At 31.5% G+C, this 18350-nt stretch overlaps 1 protein-coding gene and 1 long non-coding RNA gene across 3 annotated transcripts; one reads left to right on the forward strand and one right to left on the reverse strand.

Annotated features, from left to right (window-relative positions):
* Positions 1-49: 49 nt before the first annotated feature.
* Positions 50-4051, reverse strand: LOC145949680 (uncharacterized). Of its 2 annotated transcripts, none has more exons than XR_014428073.1 (4): positions 3693-4051; positions 2480-2602; positions 398-658; positions 50-313 (listed from the first exon to the last, which is right to left on the reverse strand). It is a non-coding gene; the product is annotated as an uncharacterized LOC145949680 (long non-coding RNA). The 2 variants fall into 2 exon arrangements; XR_014428072.1 differs by having other exon boundaries at positions 398-682; positions 3693-4046.
* A 4556-nt stretch (positions 4052-8607) lies between these two features.
* LOC109789050 (cucumisin) lies at positions 8608-14208 on the forward strand. The gene is made up of 10 exons (XM_020347914.3): positions 8608-8738; positions 9257-9348; positions 9459-9553; positions 10123-10357; positions 10746-11265; positions 12023-12126; positions 12501-12722; positions 12814-12925; positions 13009-13222; positions 13557-14208. Exons 1-10 carry the CDS (start codon positions 8646-8648, stop codon positions 14078-14080), a joined length of 2211 nt encoding a protein of 736 aa, XP_020203503.3. The 5' UTR covers positions 8608-8645; the 3' UTR covers positions 14081-14208.
* The last annotated feature ends 4142 nt before the right edge of the window (positions 14209-18350 follow it).

Below are 18350 nucleotides of genomic sequence, written 5' to 3' on the forward strand. Positions count from 1 at the left end.
TTTAAATTCTTATCTTAAACATGTGATCAAGATAAACTAATACAAATGATACAAATAAAAATGTCATTCATTAAATAAAGATATTAAATCCAAATTTAGTGCATAATAGATTTGCATCTTCATGGTCCTTAAGTTTAAGAAACTTAGGTACATAAAAACAACGAAAATATAAAGATGGTCCTAAAAGCTCCTAACAAACTAAAATTGAAGCAAATATCTAAATAGTCCTTCATGATGATCCTCCATTATCTTCAGGAATATGGCTAGACTGAGAAGAACGTCTCAAATCTGCTGGAGATTCCAATTCAGCTGCCTGAAATTAAAATAATCACAAATTAGATTTGAACTTTTACTTGGACAATAAAATTTACAATTTTTTAAATACTTTATTTTATACCTGATTTCCTTTAACAATTTGCATAAGGAAAGCTAATTGTTCCTTCAAAACATCAACTTCACCAACTCGTGCCTTAAGTGCTTCAACTTCAGATCACAATTGTGCTATCATGGCCGCATCTGATGAAGATCCAGATCTCGTAGAGGAAGAATATGATCCAATGATTTGAGTTGGAGTAACCCCAAGTCCCATGCCTCGAACATATCCTGGATGCTCCTTTCCAAACACTTTCAAGAATGCCTCATTCTCAGAAGAAGTCTCCTGAATTTCATTATGCAATTGTTCCTACATATAATGTTGAATACATAGATAAATAGTAAAAGATTAGTAGAAAGACCTGTCTTATAAATTAAAATTAAAATGAAATTAACGGAGGAAAAAAAACTGCTATGGTAGTCCAATTAGTTGAAAGGATTTTAATTAAGAAATCCATAATAAAAAAAAGTGAAATTCTTTCTCATTTCATACTTGGGAATTTGGTATATGCGATACAAGTAAAGCTAAAAATATAATAGCAAATGCGTAATTTAATTTTTTTTGTAGAGAATTCCTAAAAAGAAAACAATCACATTCATGATATTCTTAATAATAGTATAGGAAATGTCGTAAATCAGGGTGCCCAAAAGTCTATCATATATACTTATAATTGAAGCAACTAAGATAATGGGTACAAAATGGAGATTCTAACAAAGAGAACAAAAACACACTAATTTAAGGCAAATAAATGATAAACATATAAGGAAACTAAAGAAGCACGCATCAATTATCATTGACCATTGTACTTTTAGAACCACAATTCAAAACAACTTTTACATATAGTTCACAATTAATTTCATATGCAGCCACCAAAAATATTTTTTATAAAAATAAAAAATTAAAAGAGAAGGATTCAATCCTGAACATATACTTGAAGCAACCATATAATTCTGTCATTTAGATCTCTAAAACCCAAGAACTCCATCTCCAATTATTAGATATATGCCAAACCCAGTTGACAAATCTTGTAATTTTTCCATTTCATGACAATTCTTTCAGCCAGAAACAGTAAAATTGAAATCCTCCACAAACCCATTTGATATGATTTGCTACATCCTTCAACCACAAGCCACACAATTCAAATTCCCTACAAACCCATTTTTCAAACTTGGCAATGTAGTGCTGGAATCTAAAACCCCATCACCTAACAACTTCAAAATGGATCAAAGTAATGAAACGTCAAGAAATCAAGCATGCGTGCAAAATTCAAATTCCCTACAAACCCATTTCTTAAACTTGGCAACCTCGTGCTAAAATCTAAAACCCCATCACAGTAACAACTTCAAAATGGATCAAATAATTGAAACATCAAGAAATCAAGCATGTGTGCTACTAGCAACACCACTCCCAAAAATCAAGTTTCAAATTTTCCACACCAAGGTTCAAGCTCTGACCAAATGTGGCCAAGTTAAAACAATCCCGAAAGAGTGTATATCACTTATCAGTATACTTTTTTTTAAAACTTAAATATATTTTTAGAAAACATACTTATTTGGGTTCCTATGTTCAAATATCGTTACAAAAAACCAAAAAAAAAAGGCTCACTTATTACTGAATTTATTGCACAAAATCCATCTATCATACTTTCACAACCAAGTCTCAGAGGGAGCCACTGTTGATTGTTGTTTGCTTCCTAGACAAAGAGACAAGATAAATACCTAAAGACATCGCAACACTTGATGTGACCTCCTATCATCTAGATCAAAGGCCCAATTAGCTTTATAAAAAGGCTTAAAGTTAAAGGGGATGATTAGAAGTGCCTGAGATGAGTGCCTTTGATTGAGTTGTGTAAGTTTGAGATAAACTATATGGTTATTTTTTCATTCCTCTGCACTATTTTGATGGTGTATATGAGGCCAGAGTATCTAACAAATTAAAAAGTAAATGTGCATGAACCCATTTCAGGGGTATCAATCTTGTTACAGCCCAAATGGTCAACCAAAGTTATACTAGTCCAACCCATATTCAAGCATAAAGCAAAAAAAAAAGTTAGCTGGATATAGTAAAAGAATCAATTGCAGGCACTATAGATAAACAATTTGTTACCTAATTTCATGGTGAACTGGGGTATAAATTCATGGGCAAATTTTTTGTGCAGCAATCACAGGTACTTTGACAATTACTATCAACCAAAGAGACTAGTCTGATTAAACAATATTCTGCACGGATCTGAAAATTTGAAAACATAACAATAACAAGTTAGCAAGTAACTAAAATTAACTGTACATAACGAAAACAAGTGCAATAATGGACTCATTCTATACAAATACTCAAAGCCAAGCAGTCAAGGACTAACAAGAAGATTATATTCTACTGCTCCGAAAGATAACCTAATTTAAAATAATATGAATAAAAGAAGAAAAAAAGTAAAAAGAGAAAGAAAGAAAAGAGCCAATTTTCTAATCATAAGAAATCATAAAATATTTATTTCGGTTGTGGTAGAAAGAAAACACAGATTCTGTCACTATTACCCTATATTCTTGATTCCCATACAAGGAAGGAAATTAACAGAACCTTGTTCTAGTGAAGACACTAATTATAAAATTAATCATAGAGCATAAGAAAGGGAATTGAAGAGTTTACCACAATTTCTAAGAAAAAAGCTTTAGATTAAACTAGCAAAACTGGGGACCATATTCTATATTAAGCTTTTAATATCCACACAACATATACATATATCAATCAATTTTGTTTATCTAAGAATATCAGTGCCCTCCATAAGCCTATCATAATATTTAAGTAGTAAAAAGCAAGTACCAATTAGCTAGTCACCTTTTCTTTTTATAAGTTAAAGATTTCACCTAAGTAGAATCCAAGGACGGTACATAAGGTATAATAGGACAAGAAAAAAGTTTAAAAATTTTGAGCTTTTTCGAAAGTTTTCAACTACAAAATTACAAAACAAAATTTTAAATCACAAGGCCTACATAACAAGATGACTCCCTACAAATAACACCTAGTTCATTAAGATAATTACTAAAAGGCCCGAATTTGCCTTCGCAATCAACTTGGAGAGCCTCGATTTTCGTGTTCAATTGAAGCTCAATAAGCTTGAAATTGGAGAGTCATCCAACAGGAAATAATAAAGTATAGAAAGTGATATTCTTACACAAATTCATTTTTTTAATAAAGTGAGACTAACTCCACGTTTGGGCATTTCTTCAATATAATGCAGAAAATGAATTTTAAGACTCATTGGTATAAATTCTGTGCAAAATAAAAGGTTAGCGTAGGACCAAGCCAATGTAAGAAAACTCACCAAAAGAGAGGCAAATCAAAGCAAAGGTCGTGAGCCCTTGAACTCCTGCGTCGCTGTGATCCCTTCAACTCTTCATTGTGAGCCGGTGAACTCGTGCCCGTGAGCAATGTTAACAGTGGTAGAGCAGAGGTGTGACTCCTAAGCAAGGTAGCCGCGTGACCGTGAGCGGAGGAGGAGAAGAAGAATAGAGCGGGGAGAGAAGGGGGTTAGGTTTTCTGAAGTTCTGTTTTTGATGAGAGGGGAGGGAACATTTGAGCCTAAAAGTTTTAATTTAGCTGCAGCGGTTCTATATTAACCGCCGGAAAATAATAAAAAATTGCGTCCGTTCTATAAAACCGCCGTAAGTTATAACTAAGTAAAAAAGCGGCGACGGTTCTTTAAAACCGCCGCAAAATTTGTGACGTTATTTCTTTTTTTTGGTGTAGTGAGAATAAATAATTAAATAAACATCAAGGATTGACTTACACGGGTAGCCACACCTGTTGCAACCAAAAAATCCACTTACTGCTTCCTGAACTGTTCCAAAGCCTAAATAGATAATCAGAAGTGAGTAGATCTTTCCATAACCAAAATCAATGGAGCAAATCCTTTCAACAGGAAAATAAAAAACAACCAAAACCAATCACTAAGCTAAGGAATATAATTTGCAAGAAAAATTAATCAGAGACAAAATTCCTCAAAAATTCGAAAGTTTGGTACACAAATTAATTACAATCATGCCTAGGATAAAAATACAAAAATTCAATTCAAGAGCACAACTTTTCAATCTACACCAAAACCAAACCGAAATCATCAAATTTCACCCCTCAAGCATCCCTAGCTGTTCTTTGTTGTTGCATCACAAACACAGAAGCTTTTCCCGCAGCATCAGTTGAAGCCAGCAAGTCCCCTAGCACCCCAAGTTCCGGATAATCACTCCACTGCAACAACCCACTCGTTTGAGGAGTCTCAATCCCAGCTTGTCTCCTAACAATTATCAAATCAAACTCAGATGCCAAAGAACGAATCACCAAAGCAGTTTCAGGCCCATCCTTCACCCTCTTCTCAATGCTCCACACAAGCCTCCCCCACCTTCTTACTCTTCATATCATTCAAAATCTTCGTGTCAAGCATTTCCTGCCAATCCTTCACCTTAGGGTTTTCCTCCTTCGTGGAGGCCAAAAACCTCACCACGGTGAGCCTCACGTGCGGGTTTTTCATCATTCTCTTTACAAAGTAAAGCGCTTCTCTATCATCTTTCCCTTCAACGGAAAGCAAACAAACCATGTAAGGCGTCTTGGGCGAGAAAATATGCGTCATTTGCGCCCTCTCGATTAAGATTCCAATCGAACACGGCGCTCTCACGCGCAGAAGCGATTTCGGAGGAGGCTAAAGCGAGCAAAACCACCATCGCGTTCTCCTCGGCGAAATTGTCTCTGATTTCGGAAAAGGCAGCGAGGTTCTTTAGCACGGCGGCGGCAGAGGCCTGCGTGCCGGGGGTGCCAGCCTGGCAAATCACAAGGAGCGAGGAGATTCTGCCACGGGAACCGATGGCTCTGGCGTTGTCCTTGGTTAAGCTGAGCGCCTGAAGCGCTATGCATGCCTTTTCAATGGCGAAGGTGCTTCCGGAGTCGAGGACGCGGAGGAGGAGGCCGCCTTCCGCTAGGAGAACGGTTTTGGGTGTGGTTGGAGGCTGATGGCGCTGAAAGGGTAGTGTGCCTTCCCATGGTGATATTAGGGTCTTATTTCTACATCGTTCCGAGACAAAATCGATGTAAAACAACTCTCATATTTCATTTTTACATCGGTCAATCATACATCCCACGTAGAATTTCTCATATTTACATTGTTTTTCTTCTTAACTTACGTAAATATGTTTGTATTTTCTATTTATTTATAAGTTTGCCACCGCATTTATATTTTACATCAGTTTTACTAGAATCGATGTAAATACGACGATGTTAAATAGTATTTTTGTAGTAGTGGTATGTTGTCCATTAAATTTATCTAAATGTTTGCATTCATGAAACCACTTTGTAATAACTGTCAACGAATACTGTGCATGTTAATTATATGGAATGAGATCTTGACTAATTTTATAGATTTGTTTCTTTGTGATTACCCATCTTTTATACATTTATGGCTCATATAAAATTTTAGTTGGCACATACCTAAATTGAAAACTTTGATAGTTTAAATAAAGAGGACTAAAACAAATTTTACCGCAAACAATATGTTTGTGATTTAAATACATTGATTGCATAATATCATCTTGTGACTATGTCTGTAGTAAGATTATTTTCAAAAGATAATGAATGTGAACAAAAGAATATAAAACATGTAATAATTTTGTATCTATTTGAGTTTATTAATTTGTGCTTCTTTTTTTTTTCATCAACTACTTTCCCAACTTTTTTTTATTATTTTTATAACGTTTTCAACAAAACACAAATGCGTATATTAACGCGAAAAGGAAATGTTTTTTTTTTATTAAGTTTAAATATCCTTGTCTATTATTAAGAAAATTAAGATGAGAGGTCGTATATGCAAGTTGCAACTTGCAAGTATAATACATATATCCTTATGAACAAATAGTAATATATATATATATATATATATATATATATATATATATAGTGGGTAAGAAGTGGTCGAATAAAAAAGAATCAATTGGTTGCTGCTGAGACGCAGTCAGAATTGTCAGGTACAGTGAATTAATGTGACGCACTTTATTAAAATCTTCGAAACTGACTGGGTTTAGAGTAGGCCTGTGCAAAAATTTCCGGCCGATCCGAAACCGGCCAAACCGACGATCAGATTGGGTGAGGCGGATTGATTCTCAGGTATATCGGATTTTTTCTGAAGTAAATTTCGGGTTCAAACGGTTTTGACCGGTCGGATTCGGTGTTGGAATTTTCTCATCCGATGTACCCGAATCCGACCTTTTATCTTCTTCTTCTTCACCTTCGTCTTCACCGTTTATTTTCTCCGTTTTTACTTCGTCTTCTTTCTTATTCTTCTTCGCTCCGTCTTCTTTCTTCTTCTTCTTCACTCCGTCTTCTTTCTTCTGCTTCTTTCTTCTTTTTCTTCACACTGTCTTCTTTCTTCTTCTTCTTCACTTCGTCTTCTTTCTTCTGCTTCTTCCATGGCTACCGCGGCTGAGAAACTCCGTGTTCTGGTTGATGAAGGTGGTGATGCGGAGATCTGAAACTTCGTGATTTCCCCCAAATGAAGCAGCGACAGAGACCGGCAAAGAGTGGCGACGGATGGCGGCGAGGAAGCTTCTCAAACCGATAAATCCATCCGATGAACCCGTAACCCGCACGGATTGAACCCGCCAAAACCCGAGTTCTTCGTCGGTCGAAAATGGCCCCTGATTTTTCTTAATCGGTTTCGAACGATTTTAAGAATTTTGGTCCGAAACCGACCGTGGCCGACCGATGCTCAGGCCTAGTTTAGAGTCAAGATATACATCCTCTAGCGGCAAATGGCACAATTTCTTTTAATTATACATTAAATTAAATATGTACAAAATTATATTTGTTAAAATAATTATCGCCTAGTTAAAAATATATTTATTTATTTAGTTTAAATATGTTTTATTCTTTTAAATTTAAGATAAATTTATTTTTAATTTTTTAAATTTAAAATTATTATTTTTAGTAATATAATTTTAAAAAAAATCTTATTTTAGATATTTAAATCATAAATAACACATTATTATAATTATATAATACTAACTAAATTTATTGTTATGTTTTTGCTGTCAGGGACAATATATATATAGTAGTTACATTTTATACGCTAATATTTGATAAGTTTTTTTGACATAATTTTAATTTAAGAATTAAAATATGATTTTTTAAATTATAGAAATTCAAAATAATAATTTTAAATTTGAAAAATTAAAAACATATTTAAATCTAACTATTTTTTAAATAACTTACAATCACGTGATTGATGCTTAATAATTAAGTAGATGATTATATATTTGGCTAAATTATCCATTTGGTTCTTTTATTTATTTTGTTTGGCTTCAATTTAATTTTAATTTAATTCTCAAAATCTGTCTTTTCTTAAATTTAAAACTAATTCTTTATTCTCTGTAATTTTAAAAAACCTTGTTTTAGATATTAATTATATTCAAATTTTATTAGAGATTGTGTAGAAGATTTGGGAAGGAAAAGTTTTCTCTCCTTTCTTTTTCTTTCTAACTCTTTGGATTTAAGAATATAAGAATGAGCAATCGTTCTTCTTTAATTTTATCTGTCTAACCTGGGGTAAATAGCTAATATATTTTATTATTAGTGTCCATATTAATAAAAACATTACATTAAAATTAATTAATATTTTATAATTATTTCTATTTATCATTTTTAGATATGTTATTGATAATTTAAAGGATTAAAATAAAATTTTTAAAAGTTACAAGAATAAAATAACAATTTTAAATTTGAAGGATAAAAATAAATTTATCCTAAATTTAAAAGAGTAAAAACATATTTATACCTTTATTATATATATATATATATATATATATATCAGTACTGTTTTTACTAAAATAAATTAGAGAAACTTAAAAAAAAAGGTAAATTATAGTGACAAAAATAAGTTTAAATTCCATACGTAAAATTCAGTAAACATCAATTTGATTTTTATACTTAAACCGCATTTTAGAGTTAACTTGAGCCATCATCACGCGATACAGAATTGATCTTTTCTTTTGGCTTTCGTACTTTGAAATAATGAGAGAAAAAAGCGCGTTAGGAAGAAATTAATCATCCAATTGTATATATTTCTATACGTGTTTCCATGGTGGCCAAGTCTCCACCTTTGACATTCTTCCCTTTATCGTTATAATAAATATACCAAAACAACTTGTGGGAATTAGCATATATATATATATATATATATATCAGAGCTACGTGATCATCATTTCATTCAATTCATCGAAAAATTCCAGTGACGAAAACAATGATTTCTCTAAATCTAAACTCGTGGCATCTCCTCCATTTACTTACATGTGTTCTTCTTCTGACTCAGACATATTCTGAGGATGAGCGAAAGGTGAATAATACAGTAATTTGTATCTATTATTTATTATTTTATACAGTTTACTAAAAAATAATTATTTAGTTTTTTAACGAGCTCTTTTTAATAAAAAAAAGTTTTTTTTTGGAAAAATAATATTTTGGATAAACACTACAAGAGTATGCAGAAATATGTATTTGTGTCAGATATATACTTCAAGTATAGTTTTGAAAGTAAACGATTTACTTTGTCTTTTGATGTTTTTCTCTATCTTTTTCAATCCTAATTTTTTCATCTGTTGCATAAACATTTCCCAGAAAACCAAATTCAAATTATTATTTTAATCTTATCTTGAACACCCCCTCTTATGCCCACAAAAGTTATTAACATTTAAGAAAAGTTTGGGTGATTTTCAAAATGAATAAAAAAAATAATCTTAAAATTTTTAAAGAATCAGAAATTGTATATATTTTTCATTCAATCTATAACTTCATCTTAACCCTGCTGGTTTTATTTATGCCCCTCTTATTGCACCTTGAATATGGTATATGCAGACCTATATTGTGTACATGGGTGATCATCCCAAAGGCAACGTTCAATCTTCAGAATTACTTCACATGAGTATGCTTCAAAATATCCTCGCCAGGTTAGCTAGTTACTCAATTGCCTAGTAATTGCAAAGTTTTTGTTGGTAAGGAATAATTGTTTATTTTTACTATAATATATTTAATTACCATTTCAATGGCATCCATCTAGCCAATTTGCACCAGATGTTTTGCTACATAGCTACAAGAAGAGTTTTAATGGATTTGTTGCAAAGCTAACAGAAGAGGAAGCAGTGAGAATGTCAGGTATTGTAATATATGCATCTCTCTTACACTCCATAACACATGTAGGGAGAGAATCTTTAAGAAACTCAAAATAAGAAAATAAGAAATTTTATAATGATTTATACATCTTACATTACAATTAAAAAAAATTGTTGGATTAAAACTCAATTTTATACATATCTTAAAAGATTATTATAATTGTTACTTACACTACCACCACTATTATTATTATTGCTTGATATTAATCATGATTATGATAAAGATAATAATGATAATAGTGATAATTATAATGATGATAATATAATCACCACCATTATCATATATGTCAGCAATATCGTCACTATTATTTCTATTACTCTTACTATCACGTGATAAGAATGAAGGTGAAGATAATGATAATAATAATAATATGATAGTGTGGACTAATGAACTATGATAGAAATGAAAAAAATAAAGGTCTAATTAGAGGTTTTTATAATTGCGTTTTACTCTTGACTACATATATTGAGCTTTATATTTGAATCTCTCTTTTTCTCTCTATCTCTCTTTATATGTATTTATTTTGAGGTATGATTTTGTTATTTTCTTAGGATTGGATGGTGTGGTTTCGGTTTTCCAAAACAAAAAAAATAAGCTGCAGACAACAAAGTCTTGGGACTTCATAGGCTTCTCTGAGAATGTCAACAGAGCAAGTATAGAGAGCGACATAATTGTTGGAGTAATAGATTTCGGAATTTGGCCTGAGTCTGATAGTTTTAGTGACAAAGGATTCGGTCCACCGCCAAAGAAATGGAAGGGCACTTGCCATAACATCACCTGCAACAAGTATGTAATATTTTTACATATACTTCTATAGGTATTTTTGTTACCGACAAACATTGGTTTTGAGAAATTTAAAAAAGTAGAAAATTTTCATTGAAATTAAAAATATCTATTATATTGAAAATATATATATATATATAATATGTTTTCAATACCTAATAAAACAATTTTTAATTTTTTACTTTTACTTGGTCAAAGCTTTAATCCCTTAAACACGTAATAGAAAGTTCACATAAAAAACTTATATATATGATTGTTTATGTGTTTTCAATATATTTCTACATGTAAGGATTTTACATATATATATATATATATATATATATATATATTATTTTTTTCCAAAGATTATTTCTAGCAGTTTAAGAATACATTTTTACATCTTGTTTTGTAGCAAAATTATTGGAGCAAAATATTTTCGTATAGATGGTTCATTTGGAGAAGATGACATCAAATCACCGAGGGATTCAGATGGCCATGGTACACACTGTGCATCTGTTGCTGCTGGGAACTTAGTTGAGTCCACAAGTTTTTTTGGACTTGCCTCAGGAACAGTGAGAGGTGGAGTTCCATCAGCACGCATTGCTGTGTACAAACCTTGTTGGTCCTCAGGTTGTGATGATGCTGACATCCTTCAAGCTTTTGATGAAGCCATTGAAGATGGTGTTGACGTTATCTCCATTTCCCTAGCACCTAGAACGGTAGTATTCAGCGACTATTTCGAAGATGTATTCGCCATAGGGGCTTTCCATGCAATGAAGAAAGGCATATTAACATCTCATTCTGCTGGTAACCTCGGTCCAAATCTTTATACAATATGTAATAATGCACCATGGTTACTTTCTGTAGCTGCCAGCACTATAGACAGAAAGTTTTTTACTCGTGTTCAGTTGGGTGATGGCACTGTCTATGAGGTAATATTAAGAGTAAAACTATTTATTCTTAAAATATACTTACATAACATTTTCTTATAAAATCATTTTATTTTTTTTCCTAATTATTTAGCACATCTCCCAATTTCTTATAACTTGGTCTTTATTTGTTCTCTTCTTGTATATTTCTCCATTGAGAATTGTATTTTGCAATAACGTTTTGGTAGAAAAAAAAATAATAAGTTGATTTTTAAATATATTAAAATGAAATTCATTTATATAATACAATATATGTGGTTGAAAGTTTTTCATTGTTTTTTAATACAATTTTTTAATTAAGTGTAATTTTTTACTCCCATTCTTATTAGAAAAGACAGACAGTACTTTTAAGGGGACTTATATTTTAAAATTACTAATAAGTATGTAAAAATCTATCAGTTATCCTTATTTTTTAAGAATTAACATCTATTATGTGTTTTAATTTAAATTAACGACAAATATATTTTTTATTTATTTTAGAACAACTGGCTTTAAAAAGCGTTTCATGTCAATCAACCAAGTATCTTTTTGTTTTCACCCAAAAAAAAATCAAGTATCTTTTTCTAAGCCAATTATTTTTTATGTGTACAATTATTTTGTTTTTAAACATTAGGTTTATGAATTTTAAATATATAAAAAAATGGTTTACTAAATATAGTTCGTTAGTTGGAATAATGCTCATAATTTGTCTCTTTGTTTTATTCTTTTTGTGATGAATGAAAACAAAGTATCTAACCAAGAAGCTTTGCTAAATATACAGGGAGTTTCAGTAAATTCATTTGATCAAAACAATAAAAGTTATCCATTAATTTATGCTGGAGATGCACCCAACGTCACTGGTGGATATAATAGTTCCATATCCAGGTACCATGCAACTATATATCATTACTAAGTACTTGTTCTTTCTTATTTTCCATATTTTGGTTCAAATTATCATTTTTTTAAGAGTTTAATGCCTATCTATGATCAGTATAAAAGTGAATATTTCATATCGTCAATCAATATTTAAAAACCATCATTATATAATTTTTAAGTAAATTATTATAAAAATTAACAAATTTATTATATGCAGTGATTTGTGATTGAATGTGTGAATTTTTTCTTTTTATAATGTAGTGCTTAACCTATTTCCCCCCCCCCCCCCCCCTCCCTCTCCCTCTCTCTCTTTTATGCATTCCATTCTAACATATATTCTACTTAGGGTTTATGCATTCCATTCTAACATTGTATCTACTTAGGTTGTGTCTCGAAAGTTCATTAGATGAAGATTTGGTGAAGGGGAAAATTGTTTTGTGTGACGGCTTTGGAGGTACAACATCTGAGGGATTGATTTCTAAGGTAGCTGGTATTCTTGTAAGAAGTGTATCGTCGAAGGATGTCGCATTTACATTTGCTTTGCCAACGGTTAGCCTTAGCCAAAAAGATGGGACACTCATCCAATCTTACATAAATTTAACTAGGTACATGTTTTTTGTTAGGATCATATACGTGCCATTTTCTTTATTCAATGCATGTGACTAATTTATATGATATCATTTTTGGTTACTATAGTAATCCAACAGCCATTATATTTAAGAGTAATGAAGGCAAAGATTCATTATCCCCTTACGTAGCTTCATTCTCATCTAGAGGTCCAAATGCAATTACTTCAGACATTCTTAAGGTAACTTCACATAATAATATACATAACATGAAAATTTTCCTTTTCCATATTACTTTATTCCATTTTTCCCCCTATTTTTGTAGCCTGATCTAGCTGCTCCTGGAGTTGACATTTTGGCTGCATGGTCTCCAATTGGTTCTGTTTCTGAGTTTAAAGGTGATAAAAGAAAAGTAAATTATAATATACAGTCTGGTACATCAATGGCATGCCCTCATGTTACTGCCGCAGCTGCCTATATCAAATCATTTCATCCTGATTGGTCTCCCGCAACAATCAAATCAGCATTAATGACTACTGGTAATGAGTAATCTCAATTTCTAAATAACATAATTATAATTTATTTTCTTTTGTGAAACTTAGTTTTCAATTAAGGAAATATATAACCGTCTAGGGCATGCTTGTTTTACATTTTAGTAAAATCAGTTTGGGAAGATGTATAATAAAAAGTTATCCTATATTTAAGAATGATATTAAAAGAAATTTTAGAAATATTATAATACAAAACCCTTTGTGTAAATATAAATTTTTTTTCTTCCAATAATTAATTCGATCCATTTAAATGCTAATTTTTTTGTCTTATAAATATATCTATGCTTGTTATGATGACCAACATTGTTGTCTCTTAATGCAGCTACCCCAATGAGTTCCGCACTTAATCCTGAAGCTGAATTTGCTTATGGTGCGGGACAAATTGACCCTATTAAGGCAGTGAGTCCTGGCTTAGTATATGATGCCAATGAAATTGATTATGTCAAGTTTTTGTGTGGCCAAGGTTATGATACTAAGAAGATAAGAACTATTACAGCTGATAATAGCAGTTGTACACAAGACAACATTGGAACCGTTTGGGATCTAAATCTCCCATCTTTTGCGCTCTACATGAACACCTCAACATCTTTTACTCGCGTTTTTCATAGAACTGTTACCAATGTTGGATCCGCTACATCAAAATATAGAGCTAGAGTAACTATACCTCCTTCCTTGTTGAACTTTAAAGTAGAGCCAGATGTTTTGTCTTTTTCATCTGTGGGTCAAAAGAAGTCATTCACTCTTACCATTGAAGGGAGAATTAATGTGGGTATAGTTTCTTCTTCTTTGATTTGGGATGATGGCACTTTCCAAGTAAGGAGCCCTATTGTTGTGTACTTCGAATAAAAACAATTTCCATGTAAGGAACCATACATGTACTATGAATAACAATATTTTCAATGTAAGGAGTCCTATTGTTATATACGCTGAATAAAAATATTTTGATCATAATAAACTTTGAAGTACTAATGGAATCTTTTGTGTGATTAGTGTTAATTACTTTAAATTAAACTTAAATATATTTTTAGTTTAAAAATATAAATTCTTTTGAGTTTGGCCCAAAATGTGTTGTGGATTAATCATTGTAATTTACATGTAAAAGCATTAGAAGAATTCACATAATTGTTAAGTGATAAAATGATAAGAAGATGACTATGCTACCTCATAATGATGATCTGACATAATTATTTGTATGTTAAGTCTCTCATTAACAATAATAGAGATTATTTTTAATAAATGTAGCATTTATAAAAATAAAAAAATTAACAACCAAAAGCAAATGAAGATATTTATAGGAGGTGTCCCAAACAAAATGTGGTAGGTTAATAGTGAAAAAAATTCAATTTAATCGGATTGGTTGGATGGTATAAAAAAAATTAGAGTACTAACTCTCATTTCTTATTTATTATTTAATTAATCGATAAACTTGCTTTGTTATCAAACATTTTTTATTTCAATTTTCTTTTTGAAAAAAATAGATATTTCATGTGTGAGTAAATCCTACTACTTCTGGCCTTGAATTTTCTGAGCTTGAAAAAAAAAAAATTGGGCGTATCGTCCAAATAATTAGTTTGGTAATAGATGTAGCCTTTTCCCATTTTCTTAATAATTTAACTTTTGGCATTGCAACCAAAACACTTTTTTTATCAAAAGGAAATGCTTTATGAAAAATAATTTAGGTTTAAGAGTCAATTATGGATAGAGAAAGAAAACTACTTAATCCTAGACACTCTTAATGCATCCATGAAGATATTCTCCCAGAGATCCAAGATTTTTATTCGTGTGACCAATAATCTCAATTTTTTATTGTGTTCTTTTTAGACGAACTAACAACAAGATTTTCAACTTAGAAAAGTTTTTTGTGCTAAGAGATTTTATACTTAGGTAAATATATTAAAGGTAAGCCAAAAAGAACGCATAGAATTCAATAAAAAATAGTAATAAACACATATAAGTACAAAAACTTAACAATTATGACTTATAAATAATTCTAAAACATACAACATGATATCCACAATATTATATCACAACTCAAGTTTAACACAATCAACTTTGCATTTCAAGCATACAACTTAACAACACAGATATACAACTCAATGGCATAGGATTACAACTTAGCAACACAAGTATACAATTCAACAACACTACACATTGTCGCACATTTACAACTTTGGAGATCTACAATACAATGAGTAATTAAACAAAATGTTTGGCCATTTGTTCCTTTAACTAGAAACGTAAATCACTCTTTCCAAAGCATCAAAATACAAAGCAAGTTTTTTCTATCTTTTTCGTTGATCATGCATTTGCAGGTTTTCAACAACAAAACAAACATACACTAAGTAATTTGACCCTAATGAACTTATAACACAATAACTTGTTATCTCTTAGTCACAACAACTTAGATGGGCATAATAATCATAAACAACTCATAATAGTTTCTTGGATGTTGCCACTTCAACTTGAAAAGTCTGGTACAACTGTCAAGCATAGTACAACTTGGATGTAAGTCTACCATAAAATTGATATGCATCAATTATGTCCTAAATAGAATTAAACCACCACTTATCACCCTCAGTTAACACTACAAAAAAATGCTAAATAAGGGAGGTTATTTTGTAGAAGTTTTTAAAAACCTCCTTAAATTATTAAAAATTTAACAATTTGTTTCAACGTTGTAAAATGAGTTGAAAAATGCAGTTTTTTTACTTAATCTATGGAGGTTTATAACCTCTTCTAATTAAAAATTTTATTTTCCCACTTAAATCCTTTTTTTCTCTCTAAAATAGACAAAATGATAGTAAATTAATTTTTTCCCTCTCAAATTTCTACCCAAAAAAAATATCAAAATCATTCACTTCCCTTTCTCTCGTACATTTCCAAAAAGAAATTCTTAAACCTAATTGTCTGAGTTGTCTCTCCCTACAGAAATCTCAAAACCATTCATTTATCATTGTCATCGTCATGCTCTTTCGAGTTGTCGTTGTTGCCATGCTTCCTTGTCTGTATTGCTCTCATTTCCCATCGCCATTGCTACTGTGCTTCCTTATTTGTAGTTCTCTCATTTCCCATTGTCGTTGCTGTCGAGCTTCCTCGTCGTCATGCTCTTCTGAGTCGTAGTTGCTGCCCTGCTTCCTCATCTGTAGTGCTTTCCCAGTTTCAGGCTCAACCCTAAACCAAAAAATTTCCATTACCCTTGTTCTCACTACTTGATCCTTGTCCCCTTATACATGAAACTACAGTAGCTATAGTAGAACAAAGACATGTCTGTGATTATTGCATTGGTTAGTATTTCTGCCAAAGCCTCTTGGTTCTTGAAGCATTGTTGGTAAAAATGTTCTTGAAATTGGTTTCCCATACTGAATGGATTGATGTGAGTTTTGTCAATAGGAACAATGGTACCAATTTTAGGAAGTTCCCTTATGCATGTTAGTGTTTGGAAAAGTTAAATGAGAAGATTCCTATGAAAAATTAAGTACTTATGCTAATTTTAGTTTAAATAAGAAGCTCATATTGTTTTGCCTTTTTATTTTATTGTCTGATAAGCACTGGCGAAAAAGTTAATCTCAAACATTTTTTATCTCAAACATATTGATGCATGCTGGAGCAAGTGTGCGACAATAGTATGCTCTTAGACATGGATTTCCTTTTGCTACTTTTTATCCATATTTCCTCCATTGGCATCCATCATGCATCTGTTTGAAAGGAATAACTTGTTATTTCACAAGCAAAAAAAACTACAAAAGCAACTAAGCTTTGAGACTATAATTTTTACATAAACCAAGAAAACACTAGAATGATGGTGATATGATACATTAGTAGATAGTAGTTGTAATAGAATTTTTCATAAACACTAACCATGGGAGTATCACATCTAGCTTTCACACAAACTCTAGCCCTCTTGGTAAGGGGTGTTAGTTCTAAAATTTCATCACTTCAATCTTTGGTCCTTATTAATTTATTTGTTGAATCTTTTTCCTTTAGTTCTTCTGAAGTGTTCATAGGGATCATATTAGATAATTGCTCCTTTGAAGACACACTTTTGAAGTCTAAACTAAGGTTAAGGTTGGCTTGCAAATATTAATTTTCTTTTTGTTTGCTATACTTATCAATTATTCCATCTTTTTTAGGCTCTCTTGGACTTCTTCCAAGACAAAGTGACACAAGTTTAGGTTCCTCCACTTTATTAGGGGGAGCAACCGAATCTTCCACACCTTTCTTGGAAGCTTCTCTCTGAAGGATGCCAAAGAAACAAAGTTGAAGAGAGCGGTATTCCTTTTCAAATTTTTCTAGCATTATCTTCAATCTCTCATTCTTTTTTTTCATATCTTACCCATTTCAGCTTTAGCAGAATTAAGTTTATCTTCCTATATTTTGGCCCTTGACTTTGTGCCTTACTTGTTGGCCTCTTCTAACAAGTATGACTTGACTTTACCCTTGTATTGTATTAACTTAAGAACCTAAAAGAGATAAATTTTTCATAAGCAACTATCTCATTAAAGGGTTTTCATCCTTAGACTCTTAAAATACTAAAGGGTATTAATATAAATCTAAAATAATTGAATTTTGAAAATTTGCATGACCAATCTATTTTTTTAATTTCCAATTGAATTAATTTATGAATTCATTTTAGCATGTTTATGCTTTGTTTTTCAAATAAATTCTTTATGATCAATTTGGGATTTTCTTAAAATAAAAGACTATTGACCTCTTGGATCAAGGCTTATGATGATATAGTGTTTACCACTGGACTTATCACAAGGGTAATGTCAAGGAAGATACAAGAAGAATGAGCTCATGATGAAGTTAAAAGGTTTAAGCTCTTATTGAGCTATATACTTGTTTCTTAGCCTTTTTCTCATCTTGTTATTTTTTTACTTTGTATATATTTTTCCTATGTGTAGACCATGTATTGGGGTCATGTAGTATATGTATCTTTGTACTGGTATTGTTTTTAAATTTGTGGGTATAAATAGTATTTTAGGAAGGGTGTAGTTAGAAAAGGTCAAATGGATGTTGTTGGGCTTAATGGGCCAACTTTGGCCTTTCTACCATGGCTTGGACATCCCCTTGCCTTGTGCAAGTGTTTACGATGTCCAAGACATGTGGGTACCAC

This window comes from Cajanus cajan, chromosome 7 (genome assembly GCF_000230855.2).
Source record: "Cajanus cajan strain Asha chromosome 7, NIPB_CcT2T_4, whole genome shotgun sequence".
Classification (NCBI taxonomy): Eukaryota; Viridiplantae; Streptophyta; class Magnoliopsida; order Fabales; family Fabaceae; genus Cajanus; species Cajanus cajan.